Source organism: Erinaceus europaeus, chromosome 8, assembly GCF_950295315.1.
Source record: "Erinaceus europaeus chromosome 8, mEriEur2.1, whole genome shotgun sequence".
NCBI lineage: Eukaryota > Metazoa > Chordata > Mammalia > Eulipotyphla > Erinaceidae > Erinaceus > Erinaceus europaeus.
In genome coordinates this window covers 112,328,846-112,352,907 of record NC_080169.1, presented here as the reverse complement: position 1 = coordinate 112,352,907, position 24,062 = coordinate 112,328,846, and the positions used below count along the sequence as shown (strand labels likewise).

Here is a 24,062-nt window from a genome sequence, read left to right as displayed (position 1 = left end):
ACCCTCCCTATCTTCCCCTCCCCCCTCAATTTCTGGCTGTCTATCCAGTAAAGGAAGAAAGAAAGAAAGAAAGAAAGAAAGAAAGAAAGAAAGAAAGAAAGAAAGAAAAGAAAAAAATAAACCAAAAAGAGTTCTGCTAAGTCTTCTTAGCTGTCCAGGAGGGTCAAGCTTCCTGGAAAAGATTCCACTGTTAAAACAGCTAGCACAGAGCAGAGGTAGTCTTCTATGTTAAAAACGGGTTCCTGTGTGCTGATGACTCCCAGTGGCCTTTGTCTGGTCGGTGTGGTTCCTGCCAGTGCTGGTGGGGCAGGGGTTCTGGTGTGGACACAGAGACGGGGAGGGACCTAGTAGCTGGACAGCAGCAGGAAGCAGCGGGGGGAGGCTGGAGATGACAGTGGAGAGCTTTCTTGAGCTGCTGCACTCCAGGCTTGCTTTCTGTACCTCGTGGTCTTCAGGGCAGAATGTGTGTCTGCTCGTGCCCTAGCGGAGGGGGCAGGAGCAATGGTGTAGCTTCAGGAAGCTAGCCCAGGTAGGCACTGCCAGGTTGGCACACAGAGGGCGTGCTGTACAAAAGGAGTCAGGGAAGCATGGGAGGGCAGAGCTTGATGCCTTCTGTTTGTTTCCCTTAAGGACATTTTGAGCTCTAAACTGAATGGAAAATTCAACAAGCATCTCCAGCCGTCTTCCACTGTTCCTGAATGGAGAGCAAAAGATAACGACCTCCGGTTACTGCTGACAAATGGAAGAATCATCAAGTATGTGGAGTCAGACGGCTTGCATTTCAGCGGGTGTCCTCCATCCACTGAGCCACACCTGTCCAGTGCCGGGGACTAGCAGGGTGCCTGCTCAGACCCCCTTTCTCTCTAAGCTAAGGGGTGTGGTGTATGGCCGAGCAGCTGCACTCTATCCTGATGTGTTTCTTCTCTACACACAGAGATGAGAGACAGCTCTTCACAGACCACAGTCTTTATACAGCAGACAGTGAAAATGAAGACGAGAAGAGAAGGACAAACAAGACAGAGATGAAGAGAGAGGAGAGCTCAGGAGTGGAGGGAGTGGAGAATGGAGACTCTCAAAAGCCACCGAACAGTATGCTTGCTTTATGGACGCTTTCTTTCTTTTTTAAAAAAACTTAATTATCTTTTCTTATTGAATAGAGACAGCCAGGAATCGAGAGAGAAGGGGGAGGGAGAGAGGCAGAGAGACACCTGCAGCCCTGCTTCACTGCTCGTAAGGCGTCCCCCCTGCAGGTGGGGTCCAGGGACTTGAACCTAGGTCCTCGCACACTGTAACATGTGCGTTCAACCAGGTGCTCAACCACCCAGCCCCCTATGGACATTTTCAAGGTCTTTCCCATGTGAATGTGACCCTGGGAGTAGCAGTGAAAACACTTGTGTCTCTTATGCTCTCCTCAGAAGTCTGCTGTATCTGTGAGCAGTGCACCATGGGGGAACTGTGGGCATGAATGCCAAGAGGTACAGCTTTGGGGTAGGATCCCTTGATGAGGGAATTTGTGGTCAATGACACCATTTGGCCACAGCTTTTGGAAGAGTCATACAAGCCTGCACATTTGGGCAGGGAAGGCAATTCCACTTCAACTCGTAAAACAGTTACAAATTTAGTATGATTTCATGAATAATTACAGCTCACACATATATGGTCTTCCACATTAGGAATCATGATTAATCTGAAGTTGTTGAACAGTGTGTTGTTTGACTTAATGTAAACATGCTAACTAACAAAGGAAGACAGTCTCTACTGGATAACTAGATAATGGCTCCTTCTTTCTTGAGGTCCTTGGTCTGTCTTGTTTGAACAGAGTTTTAATTTCTCGACATTATCCTGGGTCTCCATATACTATTTTTAAAAGTAGTTATGAGACCTGGGAGCTGGCTCTATGGGGGTAATACATGCCTGACCACACAGGAGACTCTGGGTTTGACCCCCAGCACCATGGACAGCGCTGCGAATGGTGGACCAGTGCTGGGTGTCCCTCCCTCTGTCTTTCCTTCCTGCCCTCCCTCCCTCCCTCCCTCCCTCTCTCTGTCAGTCTCTGTTTCTGTCTTGGTAGCAGTCTCTGTTTCAGTTTCTTTCTCTCCCTCTCAAGATACAGAGTAAAAATTAGGCTGGGGATAGGCCACTCTTCAGTACTGCAATTGTGCAAGGGCCTGGGTTCACTCCCAGCTAGTCCACTATTTTGGAACCTAACAAGTAGATATTTGGACAACTAAGATAATTTAACCTGTGCTGAAGGCCCCATTCCTGCTGACAGGGGTAATCATGGGATCACTGTGGTTGGTGACTGTCATAGGCCAAGGGAAAGACAGCTGTCCAGTGGATTCCTGCGTGGCAGTGCAGCATGGAGAGTGGAGGCAGTGCTCAGACTCAGTGGAGCAGCTTATAGCTTGTTTATTCGCTCCCACCTTACTTACATGCTCTGTCTGTCTAGGAGAGTTATCTCTCTCTTTTCTTTTCTTTTCTTTTCTTTTCTCCTTTTTTTCCTATAGAGAAAAAGAAGAATGCAGAGGGGGGTGTGAAAAACATCTTGTAGATAACTTTAGTGTTGGAGCTTTTTTTTCCTAGAAAAAAAATTAAAATAGCAAGCCCACCCGAATATGGAATACATGAGCATTTTCTGTAACATCACAGATGTTTTTAGAATTCACTTCAGTCTGTAGGTTGTCACTTGGGGAGAGAAGCAGATGAAAGCTGTGTGTGTGTGTGTGAGAGAGAGAGAGCAGGGATCTTTTAGACAGATGATCAAGTTGGGCAGATGAAGAGGGCACCTTGTGTGGTCCTGGAGGTGACACACTGGATCAAACATTGAGGTCCTAAGTTCAGTTCCCAGCACTGCATGTGCTAGAGTGATGGTTCTCTCTCTCCTCTTCTCTCATAAATAAGTAAATAAGTAGATGTCACTTTGCTTCTAAATTCTTTTTTTTTTTATTTTTATTTATAAAAGGGAAACACTGACAAGACCATAGGATAAGAGGGGTACAATTCCACACAATTCCCACCCCCAGAACTCCGTATCCCACCCCCTTCCCTGATAGCTTTCCCATTCTCTATCCCTCTGGGAGTATGGACCCAGGGTCATTATGGAATGCAGAAGGTGGGAGGTCTGGCTTCTGTAATTGCTTCCCCGCTGAACATGGGCTTTGGCAGGTTGATCCATACTCCCAGCCTGTCTCTCTCTCTCTCTCTCTCTTTCTCTTTCCCTAATGGGTCAGGGCTCTGGGGAAGCAGGCCTCCAGGATACATTGGTGTGGTTGTCTGTCCAGGGAAGTCAGGTTGGCATCATGGTAGCTTCTGAACCTGGTGGCCAGAACTCCTACCCTCACCCGAACTTCGTAGTTATGAAGCAACCTCCTTGCAGAGCTCAGGCCAGGTGTTGTCTCCAGTCAAGTCGTCATCGTGGCTCCTGTTTCTAAATTCTAACGTTTATTTTTTTCTAACTCTTTCCTTCCCAGGTTTTTTTACAAGTGTGAAGTTAGAACTCAGGAATCGATCATCAGAATATTCAGATATTTCTGATTCAGAAGACTCTGGACCTGATTGCACTGCACCGGTACCCTTGGAACCCTGGGGCTCAGGCGCTTTTAGATGGAGCCCTGAACCCTCCTTCCCTTCCCAAAGGCTATCTGTCTGTCTGTCTGTCTCTTCTCCTCTACCCTCCCATATCAGCACTGCTCAGCTTTGGGTTATGGTGGTGCTGAGGATTGAACCCAGAACCTTTGGTGTTTTAGGCATGAAAGTCTTTTTGCATAACCACTGTGCTATCTCCCTAGTCCCCAAAAGTTGTCTTTCTGACCTTTGTAGCACACATCTTTGCTTCCCTGTACATGCGTGTGTACATACACACATACTACATCCTGTGTCTGTTCACATTTAATGATTCTAGCATTTGTCTGCTTTGGGGAGGGGTAGAAGGAGATCTTCTTCTTACTCTTTTCTTGTTTTCATGGTTTATATTTGGTTTTACCTTAAAGAAAATCCTTATGGTGTCTTTTTTAGTAAAGAATTATGTTTTTGTAGTCACTACACATTTTTTCCTATCTTCTATGGAATGTTCAAAGCATTCCATGATAATTAAGACTCTGACTTCACCTGAGGGACTCAGTACTTCTATGTAGCTTGTGTAAAAATCAGCCAAGTCTCTTATAAGACTCTACTTCCATTTAATTATTTCTTTTTCTCTCAGAAAAATAACTTTACCACTGAAGAGTCTGAAAGTTCGGGCGATGAAAAGAAACAGGGAGTAACATCAAACTTTAAGGAGGAGTCTCATGTGAAGAGGAACTTCTTTCAGAAGAGCCAGAAGCCATCTAGAAGTGAAACTCCAATTAAAAGGCAAGCTTGTCAACACAAGTCTTACTCCACTGCAACCGCAATTACAGGAAAGGGTGTTTGGTTTATGTTAGATTTCACCCAGAATGTCATTACAAATAAGACTCTTGTTCTGTTCTGATGCCCCCTGTGTAGGGAATGTCCTACCTCGACAAGCACAGAGGAAGAAGCTATTCAGGGCATGCTGTGTATGGCAGGGCTGCACTCTCCCCCGTGTTTACAAAGGCAGGTGCCCAGCACAGATGACAACACTGACAGACACACCTTCCAGGACCCCGGCAGCTGTCACAGCAGCAACCACGAGGCGAGCCTGCTGTATCGCTGTGACAGGCCCGTGGAATGCGGTAAGAGGCCTTTATGAAGAGACTCTAACAGGTCCCAGCTGATCCCCGTCCTGCGTCCACTGCCGTCCTCACTGAGGCTAGAGCTGGGAGTGAGAACGGGGTGCTACAACCTCTGTAGCTGGAAATGGCACCAACTTACTGACCACACATGCTAGCCTTACAAATCGTGCAGGATCCAGGCATAAAAACACTTAGTACTGAGGGAATGGGGCAGAGTTTACAGCAACATGATTCCCACTGCTACTGCAAGGCTGTTACTGCCCCTCCAAGGTGTGGTCAAACTGGAAGGCGTGTTTTGGTGCTTTAAGGTCTGGAAGGCGTGTTTTGGTGCTTTAAGGTCTGCTGAGCTCAGCAGTCAAGCCCTTTTGCTTCTGTGGGAGGGAAAGTGAGCCTTAAGCTGCTTCTGATTGAGGATGTGCTCTCCTCCACCTGAAAGTGAAGTGTGGCAAGAGAGAAGACTCAGAGACAACACCCATGATGTTATGTTTCTTCCTGTGCCTTTAGAGGCGGTCTCAGAAGGGGTGAGGAGAAGATGGTCCTGTGTTGAAACCAGACTTCTTGTGTAGTAATTGTGTTCATCCTCACCTAGTTCAGCATTGGCTGAGTGCCCAGAGGTTGACATTCTTTTCATTCAGTTCCCCAGGCAGCCGTGGTTCGGTGAAACAACTGACTGGTAAAAGAAAGTTCATTTAACTTGTCCTCTTTGGACTCACTATTATCCCAAAGTGTTGAAATTTGAACCTAGGCCATCTGGTCTCAAAATCTCAGTTGGTTGTGCTAGAGGAAACCAAGGTATAGAGAGATTAAGATCGCCGGCCTAGAGAGGCGCTCGTTAGTAATTGAGAGCTCTAGTGGTGCATCTGTCTATTCTGACTCTCTGACCTGATCCCTAGAAGGCAAGTTTTCTATGGAAATACTGCCAAATCTAAGTAAACTGGCCTTTATTCTATATCATTTTGGAAGAGTGTATTGCATCAAGGGGGTATCTGTTTTGCTTGGTTTTTAGACACACACACATACTCACTCACCCACAGTATTGAAGGTTCCTTCCATGCATTTGAGGCCAGGCTTGCATTAAGTTTTATTCTACAACAAATGGCCATAGGATTTTACTCTAGCTTTTCTAATATCTGGCGTGAGTGCACACACACACACACACACACACACACACACAACCTGTCCTTAAGGACAGTCTGTAAGAGAATTGAAAGAATCTAGAAAGTGGCCTGGTGAGCGCTTTGTCTTTGAGAAGAAAGTGCTTCGTGTGGTGAGAACATATGATGAGTTCATATCTCAAAAGCTAACATAATCATTTTTTATGCCATCATTAAGCTTACTTGGATCTTTAAGATCAAGTTGTACAAAGATAATGTAACTAAAACTTTTCTTTAGGGTACCACGTCAAGTCTGAAGAACAGGAGTTGAGGAGTTCTTCCTGGATTAAACAGTTTGATACAACTTCCAGATTTAACTTTCAGGTACAGTCACAGTTTGACACCCTAAAAGGAAATTTAGAAGTATCCATTAACTAGGGTTTTCTTTTTTATTCTTTTTTTTAAATGCAGTTCTGAGAATTGACCCGGGGTCTTGTGCATGCGCAGTACTCCCAAGCCCCCTCCCTAACCCAGTGTTTTTTTTTTAATTCTATGATTTTTTAATTAAAATTTTTTAATTATCTTTATTTACTTATTGGATAGAGACAGCCAGAAATTGAGAGGGAAGGGGGTGATAGAGAGGGAGAGAGAGAGAGAGAGAGGGACACCTGCAGCCCTGCTTCACCACTTGTGAAGCTTCCCTTTTGCAGGAGGGGACCAGGGCTGGGCACTAAACCAGGTGTGCCACCACCTGGCCCCGAATTCTATAATTTTGAAGAGAGTGAGCGAGAGAAACGCCAAAAGTAGCACTGTGCCAGTCTCAAGCTGTTTCTGTACTGTCTGCAGTGCTCACATGTGCTGGCACCAAACCCAGGGCTTCACACATAGTGAGACCTGCACTTGACCTCTGCGCCACTGTCTCCAGGTGCCTTTCTTTCTTCTCGTTCTTTTTATTTTTTTAATTTTTATTTGTTTATTTATTTTTCTTTACTAGGAGATTAATGTTTTACAGTCAACAGTAAATACAGTAGTTTGTAAATGCATGACATTTCACAGTTTTCCACATAACAAGACAGCTAGGTCCACTAGACTCACTAGGTCCTCCTCTGCCGTCATGTTCCAGGACCTGAACCCTCCCCACCACCCTCCCCACCACCCAGAGTCTTTTACGGTAGTGCAGTACACCAACTTCATTCTAAGTTATGCTTAGTGTTTTCTCTTCTTCTTTTTTTTATTTCTTTATTGGGGGATTAATGTTTGACATTCGACAGTAAATACAATAGTTTGTACATGCATAACATCTCTCAGTTTTCCACATAACAGTACAACCCCCACTAGGTCCTCTGTCATCCTTTTTGGACCTGTACTTTCCCCCCCACCCAAGCCTGTTCATTTTCTTTTAAAAATATCTTATTTATTTATTTATTTATGAGAGGAGTAGGAGAGAAAGAACCAGACATCACTCTGGCACATGTGCTGCTGGGGATCGAACTCAGAACCTCATGCTTGAGAGTACAATGCTTTATCCACTGAGCCACCTCCTGGACCACACCTGTTCATTTTTATATAGTATTGAGGAAGAGTGGAAAGTTGTGAGGAGACAAAGGATAGGAGATAGTACACTGGAGGAAAGTTGGCAAAGCCCACTTGGTTTCTTGTTGGTGACTATGTCTCCTACTCTAGTGAGTGGGTCTAAGGACGTTACTTGACATGAGAGGCTTTCTGCCACCTGCTTGTTTTTCTTTCTTTTTAAATTAATTTTATAGTTATTTTAGAGACAGAGAAATCGAGAGAGAGGGGGAAAATTGAGAGGGGGAGAGACACCTGCAGACCTGCTTCCCCACTTGTGAAGTGCCCTCCCTGCAGGTAGGGACCAGGGGCTTGAACCTGGGTCCTTGCACACACCAGGGCTTTGAACCTGTGCTCAAACAGGCATGCCACTACACCTCCTTTAAAAAAAAAAATTATTTATTGGGGAATTATGTTTTACATGCAACATAATAATACAACCCCCACTAGGTCCTCTGTCATCATTTTTGGACCTGTACTCTTCCCCCCCACCCCACACACACCCCAGAGTCTTTTACTTTGGTGCAATACACTAACTCCAGTTCAGGTTCTACTTGTGTTTTCTCTTCTGATCTTGTTTTTCAACTTCTGCCTGAGAGTGAGATCATCCCATATTCATTCTTCTGTCTCTGTATTTTTCTTTTTAACTGGGGTTTATTAACAACTAGATTGAGGAACTTGTAGAATTAAAATTACACACTCATTTGAACATATAATTACTCATTTTTATTCATTTGCAGGCCACATGAGGTAAAAGTGAGCTGGGGTTGGGGGTGCCAGATGATGGCACAGTGGGTTAAGCGCACATGGTGCCAAGTGCAAAGTCTGGTGTAAGGACCCTGGTTCGAGCCTCCGCAGCTCCCCATCTGCAGAGGGGTCGCTTCACGGGAGGTGAAGCAGGTCTGCAGGTATCTATCTTTCTCTCCCCCTCTCTGTCTTCCCTGCCTCTCAATTTCATTCCGTCCTATCGAACAACAATAACAGCAGTAACAACAACAATAATAACAGCAACGATAAAACAACAAGGGCAACGAAAAAGGGAAAAAATACCCTCCAGGAGCAGTGGATTCATAGTGCAGGCACCGAGCCTCAGCAATAACCCTGGAGCAGTGGGTTCATAGTGCAGGCACCGAGCCTCAGCAATAACCCTGGAGGGAAAAAAAAAGTGAGCTGGGGAAAAACTGTTCACTCAGAGAGCTCACTGGAGATGACTAGCTGCCTATGCCTTTAGGTCACACCTACTTAGAGTGAAACCCCACTTTACCAGTGGCTCTATACAAGGAAGGGGACCTAAGCTTTGACTAGACCTGGGCAAATGGCAACCAAAGAAAGAATCAGAGCCCCCGAGTGGCAGAGTGGGGGCCCTAAACCTTGTGCCAGGCAGCCTCAGAGTAGTGCGATGATGGTGGCTTTTCTTTTCTTCACTTGGCTCCTCAATATTGCCTGAACATGGCTAGTTATTTTTACAGTAAGTCAAAGAGTCAAGTTAGTATTTTTTAGTGGCTTAAGAGTGTGGGGTCCTGGGTGTGATTCCTAATATCATATATGCCAGAATGACGCTCTGGCTCATTCACCTTCCTCCCCTAATAATAGATAAGTCCTTTAAAAATTCACTGTTTATCAGACGTATTTATATTATGAGAGAGAGAGAGAGAGGCTGGAATATGGCTTTGCTCTAGCCTTTGCAGTGGCAGAGACTGAACCCAGGGCCTTTTCCACACAGGCCCTGCACTTTATCCCCTGAACTGCCTTCCCAGCCACATGAAGAGCTTATTTACATTGAGGTTTCCACTCCTGGTGGGTTCACCATTCCTGGAAGACTCTTTTATTTTCTCCCAGACAGAATGTGAGAGACAGGAAGTGGGGAGAGCCACCCCAGAGTTGCTGGGGGCTTGAACCTGGACCCTTCCTTGCACATGGTAGTGTGTGTGCTACTGGGTGGTTCTCCCAGTCCCCCAAGTTGTTATTGCTGTTGCTATTTTATTTGTTTTTCCAGAGCACTGCTCAGCTCTAGCTTATGGCTGGGGACTGAACCCAGGACCTCTCTTCTGAACCTCAGACATAAAAGTTTGTTATGCTAACTGCTCTGCTCTCTCTCGCCAGCACTCGGGCTATATTTTGAGCAGTTTTGTGAGTGCAAGAGCACGTGCTGCAGGGTCATAGGCCAAGTAAGAAATCCCAGAGCTGTTTTAAAATGGAGTCAGTGGGAACTGGAGCCACACCTTATCTTAGGTTCCTTCTGCATGGTGCAACACATGCTCACTGAGTCACTGGCCCGAGTCACCTTGCATCTCTCTTCCCCCACACCCTCCCATGTACAGAATATAAGGCCTTTTGATCCACAAATTGTGATGTAGCTTCAAACCTTGAATCCTACAACATTTTGGACTGAGATGAGCCTCTGAAGGGGTGGACTGCTGTGCCTGCTACATGAAAAGAAAGCCCAAGTTCAAGAGTCTATTCCCTCTCTTTCTTCTTTTTCTTCTCCTCCTTCTCTTCTTCTTCCTCCTCCTCCTTCCTTTCTCTCTTCCTCTCCTCCTCCTTTTTCTTACTCTCAAGAATTTTTCATGTGGTTCAGAAGGTGGCACAGTGGCTAAAGCACTGGACTCTCAAGCATGAGGTTCAGAGTTCAGTCCCCGGCAGCACACGTACCAGTATGATGTCTGGTTCTTTCTCTCCCTTCTATTTTCCTCATTAATAAATAAATTAAATATTTTTTGAAAGGAGTAGATTATTATTTTTTTGCAAAAAGAGGTCTTCATTTATTAATGAGACAGAACCAGCACGTCGCTCGGGCACATGGAATGCCAGAGGTCCGTGTGGCCTCCTGCTCGAGAGCCCGGCACTTTACTCCCTGTGCCCTCCTGGGTCCCTCAGCAGCCGGTTTCTTTGCTCTCCGTGGGCTTGCAGTGATGTCAGAGCCCTCGCTAATGTCAGGGGAGCCCTAGAAAGTCAGCCCTCTTTCTTTCCTTCTTTAGGATCTAAGCAGAAACCAGAAGTGCATCAAAAGGGATGGTCCAGCTGAAACCGGCCAGAAGGTCCAAAGCAGGACTCCCGGGGACAGCAGTGGCTCCGGCCCTCAGAGCGGGAAGCATCTGCAGAACCCCGGCCTGACTCTGGGGACCTGCCAGCTGAGCAACCGTGCAGGGAGCCCAGAGAGGCCAGCTGGTGACACTTCCTCCTTCTCGGTGCCACTGCACCCCACCAAGAGACCCGCCTCTAACCCGCCACCCATCAGCAACCAGGCAACAAAAGGTAGCCCTCCCTCACTTGCAGCCAAGTGTACTTCTGCCAAAGCACCCTGCTGGTAGCCTCTATGCCTGCTTGCTCAGCAGGGTTCTTGATGGGTAGAGCAGTGGCAGCAAGTCTGCACCAGTCGCCCTAGGGTCAGAACAGAAGGACTCCTAAGTCAATGCTGAGACTCAGGAGGACTTCCTGGAGGAAGAGGAGGTAGATTCTGGAAAGAATACTTGAGGTGTGTTGATTTGGGGGAGGCAAACACTATGGCTGCACCGAGGTGACAAGACAGTGCCTAGTATATCTGTGAGCTGTGGTCAGTCCCACGGAAGTCCGTTTGGGTGCAGCACAAGTAGAGAAAGCTCAGGAAGAAAGAGGCGGAGCTCAGGCCGGGAGGTGGGGGGGGGTGCTGAGGGCCATGAGGGGCTACAGGGGCTTTACTCCTGCACTGGAAGCAGCCCCCTGCCTGCTCAGAGCACCCCAGGTGGGCCGGCAGGGGATGTGCATCTGGGCCTCACTCACACCTCCATGGATGCTTCACAGGTAAACGCCCCAAAAAAGGAATGGCGACGGCCAAGCAGCGCCTGGGGAAGATCCTGAAGTTGAACAGAAATGGCCACGCGCGCTTCTTTGTGTGATGGCGCAGCCTGCCGGGGGGGCCACCTTCCCATGGAGCCCAGTCTCGGGGTCGCAGGAGCCCGGAGCTCCTACCGCAACCCCCTACCACCCCACCCCCCCCAGCAGTTTGCATGTAGAGCAGGGAACGCCGCCCCCCGGAACCGAGGAAGCCGATGCTGCATCTTCACTGTGCCACGCCCACTCAGCAATAACCAGTTTGGACCTGGTGGGGGAGGAAGGAGGGGAGGAGGACCTTCAGAAGGGACCTTGAACTGGCAAGGGTCTCTCGTCAGGGCTTGAATCTCACTTTGTCGTTGGTAGTGTGTCTCGGTTTGTTTTCAGTAGTAGGGTAAAGAATTATCAATAATTTATTTAACAGATTTTTTTTTAAAGTTAACAGCTTTTAAATTCTTTTTCCTTTGTAAAGCTATTTATTTGGAAGATTTCTGGAGAAAGATCTCACTAATTTAGATTTAAGAATGTGAAGGTTTTTAAATTATTTTTGATAGTGTGTGTGTGTGTTACATGTGGGGAAGAGCTACGGTAACAGTAACTCGTCTGGACTCTTACACTTGCTATTCAGGTTAAAGTCTTAAACAGGGATTTGATGCATTAATTATTTTAAATTAAGATGTATATGAAAATCATTTTATTTTATATATTTCATGTGTTTTTTATAAGCTACTAGCTTCGCTTTTGCTAACATCCAAGGTGCATACTGTTATCCAGGTTGGTGACCTTATCTCCCACCTTCCCTCTGCATCATCCCCCCACCCCCATCCTTCTGCGCCTACCCGACCAGACTCCTCTCTTTGCAGGGAAATACTGTCACAGCCACGTGGAGAAACTCCACACTGACCCCACAGCGCTCATTCCCATTCCGTGTGACATTGCCATTTGCTCCTAAGTATCAGAAGTAGGCCTATCTCATGTTCATTTCTGCTGATGATATCTCGGTCCCAAAGAGAACAGCTTTAAGATCTCTTTCCACTCGTGGGAAAGGGATGATAAGTTTTGGTTAAATTGTCATGTTTGTAGTCTCTCCTCTCTCCCCCTCCTTCGCCCCCCCCCCCCCCGATGTATTTTTCCCAAACATTTGTAATTACAGAGGGCCTTCTTCAGACTGCTGGTCTGGAAGAGCAGGGCCATCACCTGCCACAGAGTTTATCTTTCATAATCCCAAAACCTAATTCGTTGGACTATATGATTTGACTTAGTATATTCAAAGTCTGCGTAATATAGTAGGGCTATATATCAAGTTGTATAGAAGCAAGCATGTCAGAGTAGATCTTGTGGGCGTGTGCGCATGTGCGCATGTGCGCATGTGCGCATGTGTGTAGATTTCGATTTCTTAACCATCTGAAGCATGTTTTAGGTATGGAGTAAAATGGGCGCTTCTTGCAGTTTCTTCCGTCTGCTCTAACTTAGTAAGTATGTATTGAGGTTAAGTGTATCGTTGAGCTTTAATCGTCAATTTCTTTTATGTACATTTTTGACTAAATGCCAGTTTTCAGTTATTCATAATGTGTATCTCCCCCCATCCCCAGCAAAGAAAAAAGTGATTGCTGGGGCTGGATATTGGGAGAACTTCCTAGTTCTGACAATAGAACATTTTTCATAAGTTCCAACCCAGAAGATATAGGAAGATAGGATAAAATGTATTTTTGTGAAGACTATGACCCTTTCATGAATTGTCTTTTTTTTTTTTTTTTTTAACTTAGCAAGGTAGCAAGACTTTCCTTCCTGTATAACTGTCACTTGAAGAATAAGGAAAACAGACTTTTATACCATCTTTCTTGGTTGCAATCAAATGTGTATTTTCAGAGAGAAATATTTCTTACTCTGTCTCCATTGCAATATTTCATAGGTTAAATATTGATATAATTTGTGAATTGGCCTTTCTGGTCCAAATGACTAAAGTTTGGATCTTATCTGTCAGGAAGAAGACTTAATGTAAATACCAAGTATCTTTGGATGACTACTGAAGCTTTGTCTACAGTATGCCAAAGCTAGCAATAAGAGGGCGAGTCAGTCAGTCATCACACAAGGTAAAAAAAAAACAAAAAAAAACTATGTGGATTTCACCCATGTTGCCACCTTTCCGACACGATACTATGTTTTGGTTTTCTGTAGACAGCAGTTAGTGCTATAGTACACACATTTTGGTTTTGGTTTAAGAGATTAGAGATTATCCTCCCCCCAGATCCATTACAATCTGTATTATATTATTTTCTTCACATTTCTCACAATTCTATGTATTCTTTATTACCTGATTCCCCCCACCTGATAAAAAATTAAGATAACTTATTTTTATGAATTAAAATCATGACCTGTATTCACTCTGTGTACTTTGGCCAGTAAATACTAAGTTCGCAGTAGTCAGTGTGTAGAACTCATAAGTGAAGGTGCTATGGATTCTCCTTGGGCAACTATAACCCAGAAACTGGCTGAAATGGGGGGTGGGTAGAGAGAGAGAGAGAGGCAGAGAGAGAGAGATAGAGAGATGGGGAAGAAAAGTAAAGTAATATAACCACTGAAACAAAATACATGTTATCTTTTTCTGATTTGGAAAAAATCAGCTGCTGATCCAGTGACTTTCCTGTTCAGACTCCCTGTGAAGTTGCTGTGCATCTCTTTCAAAGGGAGAACTGCATGTCAAGGTGGCGGCAGCTAGTGGGTGTCTGGACTCCACCACACCATGGCAGGCAGCCATTCTCCTTGCCCTCATCTCCGTGATGGTCAGATAGACAGACGCTACCGTTTAGGAAGGGAGCCATGGCAGTATGTGTGTCAGAAGCAAGTACAGATATGTAAATCAGAGTTATGACCTCAGCTTAGCCATAGACAGTTACCCAGTACTGACTCAGAAAAGTGGCTTCTGCTAACTGGGACCCATGGCACTGGAATTTATAGCATGTTAGTAGGCTCTCCAGTATTGAGTCATGATATAATCATGAAATTGGGGAAGGTTTAGCATCCTAGAAATATAATGAGCTTTAGAAGCATCAATTGATTTTTTTTTTTTTTTTCTTTGCAGAGCCAGGGCCTCATGCATGTGTGAATCCATCATCCCTGGGCCGACTCTTTCATTCTGAGAGAGCCAAGATAGACAGACAGGGGAAGACACAGCAGCACTGGAGCTTCCCTTGGTGCCTTAGCATTCCGTGGTGGTGCCGGGGCTCAACCTGGGCCTTATGCATGAGCCAGTGAGCTATCTTTCAGGCCCTGCATCAGTTATTCTCTATAAAATTTAAAATTCTGACTGAATTTTAGGAAAACAGAGAGCTAACAAGCCCATCTTTATTACTATTTAGTTTGAATTCTATAATCCTAATTATTGCCCTTTTTTGATGAATTCTACTGTATTCATTTGTAGAGATCAGCAGGTATTTATCAGATGTCTACTATGTGCTCAGCACTGCTTAGTACTGTGGAGAGTATGGAGTTAAAGCTGTGCGCCCTGCCCTCGAAGGCACCTCTCACCTCTCGAGGGGATAAACAGTATTATTTTCACTTCTAAGCAAACTTAAGCAAAGGAGGACTTGCTCACTAAAAACAAATGCATAGCTCGGTTAGTTTTAACTGAGGCATACTTTACAACTATGGGATAGCATTTTAAAAGAACATTTTTTACAATTAAACATTTCAAAAGTTATCACTTAGTGTCTGTAACAGGTGATATGCAGAGCCTGGAAGGAAACAGAAGGCCTGGACTGTTGTCCAGATTCAGCCATTGATGGATCCATTGTGTGACTTTGACTTAGTTCCTTCTTAGTTTTCGTTATCTCATTTATTTGTAAGTTCGGATAAAAACACCATGAAGATAAACACAAAAAAGCCTTCCGTAGTCTGCTACCACTCCATACTTCTAGAGACTTCCATCCTTACTTTGTTACACTTGGTAATGAGTGCACATTCATATATATTTTAATGAAACCTATCAGAACACAAACTTTGTTTTGAGATCAAACATATGCCCCGCACATACTACCAAACAAAATAGTAATAATTTCAAGACTCTGAACAAGGTGCTGAAATAAAATAAGAACCAGTGGTAGGCATGGAAGAAAGTGAAAGAGTTCAGGGACAGTGGTCCGGGAGGTGGCGCAGTGATAAAGCTTTGGACTCTCAAGCATGAGGTCCTGAGTTCTATCCCCAGCAGTACATGTGCCAGAGTGGTGTCTGGTTCTTTCTCTCTCCTATCTTTCTCAAAAATAAATAAGATCTTAAAAAAAAAAAGAAGAAGAAGAATTCAGGGACAAGAGTGAGAGCACTTCAAGGCAGTCATGTTTATCTTGATAGAGAGGCTCGAAGGTGACTTCGTGGCATTGAAAGACAGCTTCCGGTTTTGCCTCAGAGAGGGATTAGGACATGACTGCTCCACAGACTCTGAGTTTCTTGAGAGACCAGAGAAGACAAAATAAATCTTGGACCTTATGTGACTTTGCAAAACTCCCCGGGGGAGTAGGAGGGGAGAGGGTAAGATGTTGAGGAAGGTGGGAGTCCACAGAGACAGCTCGGGGTCAGTGAACAGCAGCTAAGGGCAGAGCTCTCCACTTTTCTCAAGGGCAGAGACCACCCCGGGGAGCTTGAGGAGTGACCGAGCCACAGCCAGGAGCAGCTCTTGCAGTGTATCTGCATTGGATGGTTTCATATCAAAAGAGGTGGGTTCAATAATCTCGAGCTGAACATTTTTTCAAAATCTGACTTTTTAAATTTTTTCAGATGGAGCTAATTTCCTGCTCTAGGAGGGGAAGCTAAAGCCCGCCCCCCCCTCCTGCCCTTCCCCCCCCCCCCCCCCCCCCGTCAGTTTTGGATGCCTTAGACGTTCTTTTAAAGCAATCCCCAGACGCTTGAGTCCCCAGATTTCTACCTTAGGACTAGTGTCTCCGGTAAACAAAGGAGACAGGTGAAACCCACACACAGAGGGGCATAGTGGATCCTAGACCCCGAGACCTTGCTTCCTCCATCCCCTTTCTCTGTGGGGAGGGGAGGGGCAGTGTGGCTTGCTGACTGGTAACAGACTGGTGACACTGCTGTTGAACGTAATATAATTTGAACACTCTAGCCTTACTAAGAACCTCTTGTTTTAACTTCTCAGTCAAAGTCATGCCACAAATCAAATCAATGGATACCCCTTACATAAACAAGTGTTGGCACTTAAGGTCATGAAGAAGCAAATGCCTGTTTCCAAAACAGTTAGGGTATTGTGATTGACTGTGACACCCCCCACCGCCATTTTATGATATATTTTCCCTCTGATCAGATAGGGGGAAGTATAATATTCACCCATCTGCCTTCTCCCTCTTTGATTCTCCCTCTCACCTTGGTGCCCCTTCTAGTGTCCTAAAGCTTTGAACAAGTGCAACATTCAGGATTTTTGTTAAAAAAAAACAACCGGTTTTGAAAGCTGTAATCAGTGATTCTTCCAACATGCTCATCCACTCTGCACTCTTTCACAAATAAACCCTGGCTACCACGTAGCCTTGACCTCCAGGTAGTTTACCTATGCAAGACCTGTGACATCTGGGACTCACTCTCCAGGGCTGGAGAAAGCAATCCTAACTGGAACCCAACCACAAAGATCAGCCTTGTCTCCACGTGCTTTTATTGTTACCATTTTCTTCCCAAAATGTCATCTATTTTACCCCTTCAAGATCTTCTCACCAAAACAATGATCATAAGTGCTGGAATATATAGTACTTTGCAGGTATAAAATAACCCAGATGTAACTTTTTTACCCCTAAGGTGAATTTTTGTTGGTAAGAGCTACTAACAACAAGTGTAATACATCGATAGAATGAGGACTAGGTTCCTTGCCTCGAATCCTTTCTTGCCTCTGAGTTTCATATATAACCTTTATACTTTTTACCAAGCAAACACAGGACTTCTGCATTATAGTCAGGGACCTGAGGTGTAACTTGCGAAGTGAACCCCAAGGTTATTTTATCTTGCAAAAGAAACGTAAACCAAACTAAGGGCCTTACATTTTATGGTTAGACTGAATCAAAAGCGATAACCTCAATATCCCCCCCCACCCCCTAACAGCGTCTGACTGTGAGCACACGTCAGGCAGTTGTTTGCTCTGAAATAGCACTGATCCGGGAACACACGTGTCCTCTGGAGAAGACTTTTCTACTTTTAATAGAAATTAAGCCATAACAGTTTCATGCTGTGGAAAGAGGGTGCAAAGGTTCATTTTAAGAGATTATATGATAGGGTTTTTCACACTTGCTGTGAAAAGTCTCACTTGGCCAGTGCTTCAGCATATTTTTCTTTGGGGGTGGGGGTGGGGGCAGGGATGTAGAGGGTGGTGACGGGGGTGTAGGCTTGGTCTTAGGGGTTTTACAGCTGTGAAATTTGAAAAGGGGACAGTTGTCGGCAAGGGTATTTACTAGTTTTGTAGGAATGTTTTGCTAGTCTATGATTTTCCTGAACTGATTTGTACGCCCATGGTTCCAGGTGACTTCTATCTCTTCCTGTCTGGGGTGTTTGCAGAGTAGTATGTGTTTGTGTGTGAGAGCATGTGTGAGAGTGTGTATGTGTGTGTGTGTGTGTGTGTGTGTGTGTGTGTGTGTGTGTGTGTACACGTGTGTGTCCTTTGCAGAAGCACACTATGTGACAGCAGAGTGGGGTGTGGCTGGGAGGCGGGAGGCCGAAGCTTTAAGAGCATTGTTTTCGATTCATAACAGTATTTCCCATCTTTTGCCTGCAGGCAGGGAAAGTGTACAGTATTTATTTTGTTTCTGTTGCAAATGTGTAAGTCTTTAAGTAGCTTACATTGGTTATTATAGGGGAAGACAAGTGACTTGTTTAAAGTTGTATTTAGTATTCTTTTCTGATTTCTGTATTTTAAAAATATTGAGATTAAAAGTGTATTACTTTAGTTCTGATTTATTTTTTAGCATTTGGTGTAATTTTTGCTCATTTTTGTTTGAAAGTATAAATGTTGAGAATTGTATAAAAATGTGTCTTTGGAAGAAAAAAAATCTGAATTCTATACCCAGTTTTGACTTTGTGTTCCCTTTTTTCCTGCTTGTTGGGTCACGGCAGACTTGTCTGAACGTGTGAACTATGTCTGTATTATACTTCTGCTATTTCTGGAGAGTTCAAGGTGGAAACAGCAGCATCTCCTTACCTTGAGTGCAGACCTGGAAAGATCACAGAAGAATGCTTTGGTGTTTGAGAGCGCCCATGTGCTTTGGGGCCTCGAGAGTGGGGAGACCCTGGCCTGGGCTGGCTCTGGGGTGGGGGTGGGGGGCTCTCGTTCTGTCCTGACCCCAGGACCTTTGGGTGACCAGAGTGCATGTAGCGGCTGCTATAAACTTGTCCCCAAAGCACATGTGAACACTCCTCTCTGTGTTTTAATGTGGCTTCTGGGAATGAACCCAGCATGTGACTGCTCTGGCCCACTTGCTTTCATCCTTTACTTTTTGGGGAAAGAGAGAGGGAGATGGTGAGAGACAGACAGACACTACAGCATGGTTCCACTATCCCTGGGCCTCCCGGCCCTGCTCCTCTCACTGGCCGCTTTCAGCCAGCTGACATAACCCACCTGGACTCATCCGCTCCTCTGCAGACCATCTGGATCTTCACCTATCATTGGGTTCCTCTGTGGGACAAGTCAGTGAGGTCAGGAGGTAGCTCCTTGCTGGAATGCATGCCTTAGTATCTCGAGGTTCTGAGTTCAAGCCCCAGCATCACATGGGAGCACCTTGGAGAGTGGGGTGGCACACATAGTGCTGGGGAGCACAGCCAGGGCCTCAATATGCTGTGCTACCTCCTGGCCCCCTTTTCACTCTAAATAAATTTTGCCTAGAGACAAACAGAGAGAGATACTTGCAGCAATGCTTCATCACTCCTGAAGCTTCCCCCCCGTATGGAGGGGCCAGAGGCTTGAACCTGAGTCCTTGTGCATAGTAACGTGTGCCCTCCTAGATGCACCAATCCCTTCCCCATTTTTCACTTTTTTAAAGTGTTTAATCCAAAATGTTGAAAGGTATAGTTAGGGCCCCATGGTGACACACCCAGTAGAGTGCACGTGCTCTCATGCTTGGGGACCCTGGTTCAAGTCCCAGAACCGCATCTGAATCTGGGAAATCTCATGAGCAGCAGAGTGCTGCAGGTGCCTGTCCTTTCTGTCTCTCCCCCCACCTCGTCTGTCACCCTCTGTCAGAAACAGAAAGGAAAAGAGAGAGGCTGCAGGTGCCTGTCCTTTCTGTCTCTCTCTCTTCCCCCACCTCGTCTGTCACCCTCTGTCAGAAACAGAAAGGAAAAGAGAGAGGCTGCCAGGAGTGAAGGAGTCACACACACACACCAAAGTCCAGCAATAAGCTTGGTGGTAAAAAAAAAAATAAATAAACAAGTAAAAAAAAATACTCATATGGCTCTTCTATGCCAGTTTAAAAAAAAACTAGTAAAAATAACATAATAAAAAATAATAAAAAGGCCCTACAAAGTGGAATGCAATCATGAGACTCCCATACATGTGTCAAAGGTCAACATAAAACACATCTAGTAAATCTGGGGTGAAAGACATCAGTAAGAGAAAGAGGATGTGCCCTTCACCATGGCTACAATTCCAGAAGCTTCCATGCCACCCCTCTCCAGACTCCTGGGGGTTGGGGGAGGTTGGTGTTGTTTAACTGGACACTAGTCACCAAGGCCTCAGTCTGTCCCTCCTGACCAGTGTCATTTCCCGTGTTATCTCAGGACCAGTCTGGTCTCCCCATCCAGCCACCCACCTGTCTGTCGTGTCCCTGCTGGCATCTGAGTGCAGGCACTGAGCACTGGGTGGCACTTCCCAGGCCTCTGCCAGGCTTTCCTTCCTGCTCTCTGCCACATGGCAGGGGGGTGTGGGGTGAGGGGATACCTCTTCTCCCTGCCATGCTGGGGCCTGTGCTAGACTGAGTGGCGTTAGCAGGTAAACCTTGGCTCTGCCGCTCAACAAGCTCAGGTAGGTCATAGCACCTGGCCGGGTGTGATCTCTCTGCTGGGTAATTACCTGCCCAGCTAGGTGGCACCTGAACAGTGGGGCTGTTCTGCTGTCCCCAGCATGAGCGGACGCCCCTACTCGGAGCCTCTTCCTGCCTGTCGGCCCTCCCAGTGGGCTGAGTCAACCAGTGCCAATGACATTGGGTTAAAGGCCAGGCTCTCACGGGAGAGAAGGGAAGGGGGCCTGCTGGGCTTGGGGGGGGGTCACAGCCCAAACATCCACCTGGGACAGTGGTCTTGGGGGCGGGGATACAGCTCAGGACAAGGGCTGTGGGGGACAAGACAGGGGGGGTGGCCATGGGCTGGGAATGCGCATAGATGCAGGTTCACGGTCTGGGTTTTTTCCTCATTCAAAAAATGTGTTGGGTGGGTGAGATAGCACACTGTCACTTGGCTGCTGTGCTGCTCTGCCATGTGCAGGAACCAGACTCGAGCCCAGCACCCACCACCTTGGAGGAAGCTTTGTGCTGTGGACTCTCACTCTCTCTGCCTCTATCTAGAACAAAAGCAAGTCAGATCTGTTCTGTTGTCCCATGAGGTAGAAGGTGGCTGGAGGGGGCGGGGGGTAGTTTCAAGGGTGCTGGATGGGACAGCAGGTCTTGAGGGCTGGGGCTCTTTTTTTTTTTTTTTCTTTTTTTAAGTTGACCTAGGGTACATTGTGTTTCTTTATTAGCTAGAGAAGAGGGGGCCGGGTGGTAGCACAGCAGGTTAAGCACACATGGCACAAAGCCCACGGATCCCTGTTCGAGCCCCCCGGCTCCCCACCTGCAGGGAGATCACTTCACAGGTGGTGAGGCAGGTCTGCAGGTGTCTGTCTTTCTCTCCCCCTCTCTGTCTTCCCCTCCTCTCTCCATTTCTCTCTGTCCTATCCAACAACGAGTAGTGTCAACAATGGCAATAATAATAACCACAACGAGGCTACAACAACAAGGGCAACAAAAGAGGGAAAAAAATGCCCTCCAGAAACAGTGGATTCATGGTGCAGGCACCGAGCCCAGCAATAACCCTGGAGGAAAAAAAAAAAAAAAGATTTGTTTCGGGGAGTCAGGCAATAGCTCAGCGGGTTAAGCACACGTGGCATGAAGCACAAGGACCGGCTTAAGGATCCCAGTTCGAGCCCCCACCTCCCCATCTGTAGGGAAATCGCTTCACAGGCAGTGAAGCAGGTCTGCAGGTGTCTATCTTTCTCTCCCCTCTCTCTCTGTCTTCCCCTCCTCTCTCCATTTCTCTGTCCTAACAACAACAACATAAATAACAACAGTAATAACTACAACAACAATAAAAAAAGACTTGTTTCATAAGAAAGGTGTGTGTGTGTGTGTGTGTGTGTGTGTGTGTGTGTGTGTGTGTGTGTGTGTGTGTGTAAGAGAATATAAAGCCAGGCCACCACTCTGGTGCAGATGGCATGGGAGTTTGAACTGGGACTCTCAGGCAGCACATCCTGCACCTGCCATTTATCTCCCAGCCACTTGTGTCTCCCTGGGAGCTGTGGAAACTGAGGTGCCATCTTGAGGGATGAGACTGACCCAAAGTCCCCCAGATGTCAGACAACTTCCAAGTCCAGGCTCTAGACAGTATCAAGAAAAGTGACCCCAGAGAGGCTGGTGGGAGCATACCTGCTAGAGTGCACTCTACCATGCTCAAGGAGCCGGGTTCAAGCAGGAGCCTCTTGTAGCAACCTAAGGTGTCCTGGGGAGCAGGGAGGGGTTCAGAGCACACTGCTCCTTCATCTGTAAGTATGACTCTCTCTCACCCCAGGGAAAGGCTTTCTCTGGAACACCCCCACTTCCTGGCTCTGCTTCTATTGTAAGATGCTTCTTAGTCTGTTTCCACTTCACCTCAGAGGGGTGCTGTCTCCCACCTGTCATCTGTTGGAAGATGCTACTGGGCCCCCTGGAAGATGCTGCTGGGCCACTTAAGCTCCTGGAGAAATATTTCATCAAAGGGCAACTCACAAGTGAGGGAGCAGGGACTAGGGGAGACAGCAGGAGAGGAGCCGTTATTGCCTCCCCCCCCCCCCAAAGCAACAGGCAGAGGGAAGTTTCCAGAAACTTCTTACTTCCCTGTCACCCTCCTTCATCCTCTGATGGCCGTCCTATCACCATTCCTTGTCCCACTGGTGGCTGCCAGAAGCTGGACAGCCAAAAGTCCTCCCACTCCCAAGACATCAGCTCCACCAGCACAGAGTAGGGGTGGCCCTGGTGGGGGTGGTGGTGAGGGGAACCCCCAGCACAAATCCTTTGTCTGCATGATGTTCACAACCACCTCCAAGGACAGCCACCCCCTGCCCGGCCCCAGCTGCACCCCAGAACACAGCCATCACTGTTTCTGTTACCACATGGTGGCTCAGTCAACCACAGTCTGAGTTATTCATTCAAAAATAATGGGGGGAGGGCACCAAAGTAAAAACCCTGTGGTGAGGGGTAGACATGCAGCTTCCTGGGCCAGTGGGGGGTGGGAGTGGGTGGGAGGGATGGGTCACAGTCTTCTGGTGGTGGGAATGGTGTTTATGTACACTCTTAGTAAAATGTAGTCTTATAAATAACTAGTTAATTAATATGAGGGGGGAAATTAATTGTATGTCTCGAAGTTTTTCAAAACACAAACTGAATCTTTTTAATATATAGGCTGTGTAATTGACATGCAGACTCTCTCAAAAGCCTAGACCAAGTAGAGCAGAAGCAACCAATAGCACAGCTATATACAAGATACTGGGTACTGTACAGCAAACCCTAACAAAGGGACCTTTCAAAGTTAACCCAATTACCAAATAATGTGATGATACCATTAACTATTGATTGTCTTTTTGAACCCTAAGACAGCAGGAACCTCACATCTCCACTATAGAGCCTCTACTTCCCCCAGTCCTGGAACCATTGGATAGGGCCCACTTTCCCGTATGCCTCTCCCAATCCATATCAAATAATATTGCATCTGCGATCACAACCTAACCAACACGATGGCCACCTCAACATGCTTCACTTCAGACTGTGTCCAGAGACTACACGTGTGGAATGACAACCCTTCAGCTTCATTACTCGGGTGAGACCTTTCCTTTCATAGTATACTCTAATTCCATCTCAGGTGGTTCACTTTCTAACAAAGTCCCATAACCTAGATATACACCAGTTTCTGTGAGAGAGAGCATATGTTCACACATATCTGTAAACTACTGCAAAATATATACCTGAAAGCAGAAGTACACTAGAGTTTGCAGTGAGTACCCCCCTAACACTTCCTCTCCACTATTCCAAGCTTTGGGTCCATGATTGCTCAACAATTTGTTTGGCTTCGTATGTTAACTCTCTTTTCAGTCACCAGGTTCCAGATGTCATCAGGATGCCGGCCAGGCTTCCCTGGACTGAAGACCCCACCAATGTGTCCTGGAGCTCCGGTTCCCCAGAGACCCACCCTACTAAGGAAAGAGAGAGGCAGACTGGGAGTATGGACCGACCAGTCAACGCCCATGTTCAGCGGGGAAGCAATCACAGAAGCCAGACCTTCTACCTTCTGCAACCTACAATGACCCTGGGTCCATGCTCCCAGAGGGCTAGAGAATGGGAAAGCTATCAGGGGAGGGGATGGGATATGGAGATTGGGTGGTGGGAATTGTGTGGAATTGTACCCCTCCTACCCTATGGTTTTGTTAATTAATCCTTTCTTAAATAAAAAAAAAAAGAAAGAAAAAAATAATAATGGGGGGGAGGGGCCTTGGTGTGTGTGTGTGTGTGTGTGTGTGTGTGTGTGTGTGTGTGTGTGAATAGAGGAAGACAACCAAACGTGTAGAATGCAAAGACCCAGGCCATATCTGAGGGACCTAAAGCACAGATTACTGAACCCCAAAAGCAACAGGCAGAAA

At 46.3% G+C, this 24,062-nt stretch overlaps 1 protein-coding gene across 1 annotated transcript in view; it reads left to right on the top strand.

The window, feature by feature from the left end:
- Positions 1-18,215, top strand: part of KDM7A (lysine demethylase 7A) — an 89,707-nt gene extending 71,492 nt beyond the window's left edge. Inside the window, exons 13-20 of the mRNA XM_060196685.1 lie at positions 631-755; positions 935-1,089; positions 3,471-3,568; positions 4,202-4,350; positions 4,483-4,691; positions 6,084-6,169; positions 10,333-10,609; positions 11,135-18,215. Coding sequence (XP_060052668.1) covers positions 631-755; positions 935-1,089; positions 3,471-3,568; positions 4,202-4,350; positions 4,483-4,691; positions 6,084-6,169; positions 10,333-10,609; positions 11,135-11,229 — 1,194 coding nt within the window. The 3' untranslated portion in view covers positions 11,230-18,215. The remainder of the gene's footprint in view (positions 1-630; positions 756-934; positions 1,090-3,470; positions 3,569-4,201; positions 4,351-4,482; positions 4,692-6,083; positions 6,170-10,332; positions 10,610-11,134) is intronic.
- The last annotated feature ends 5,847 nt before the right edge of the window (positions 18,216-24,062 follow it).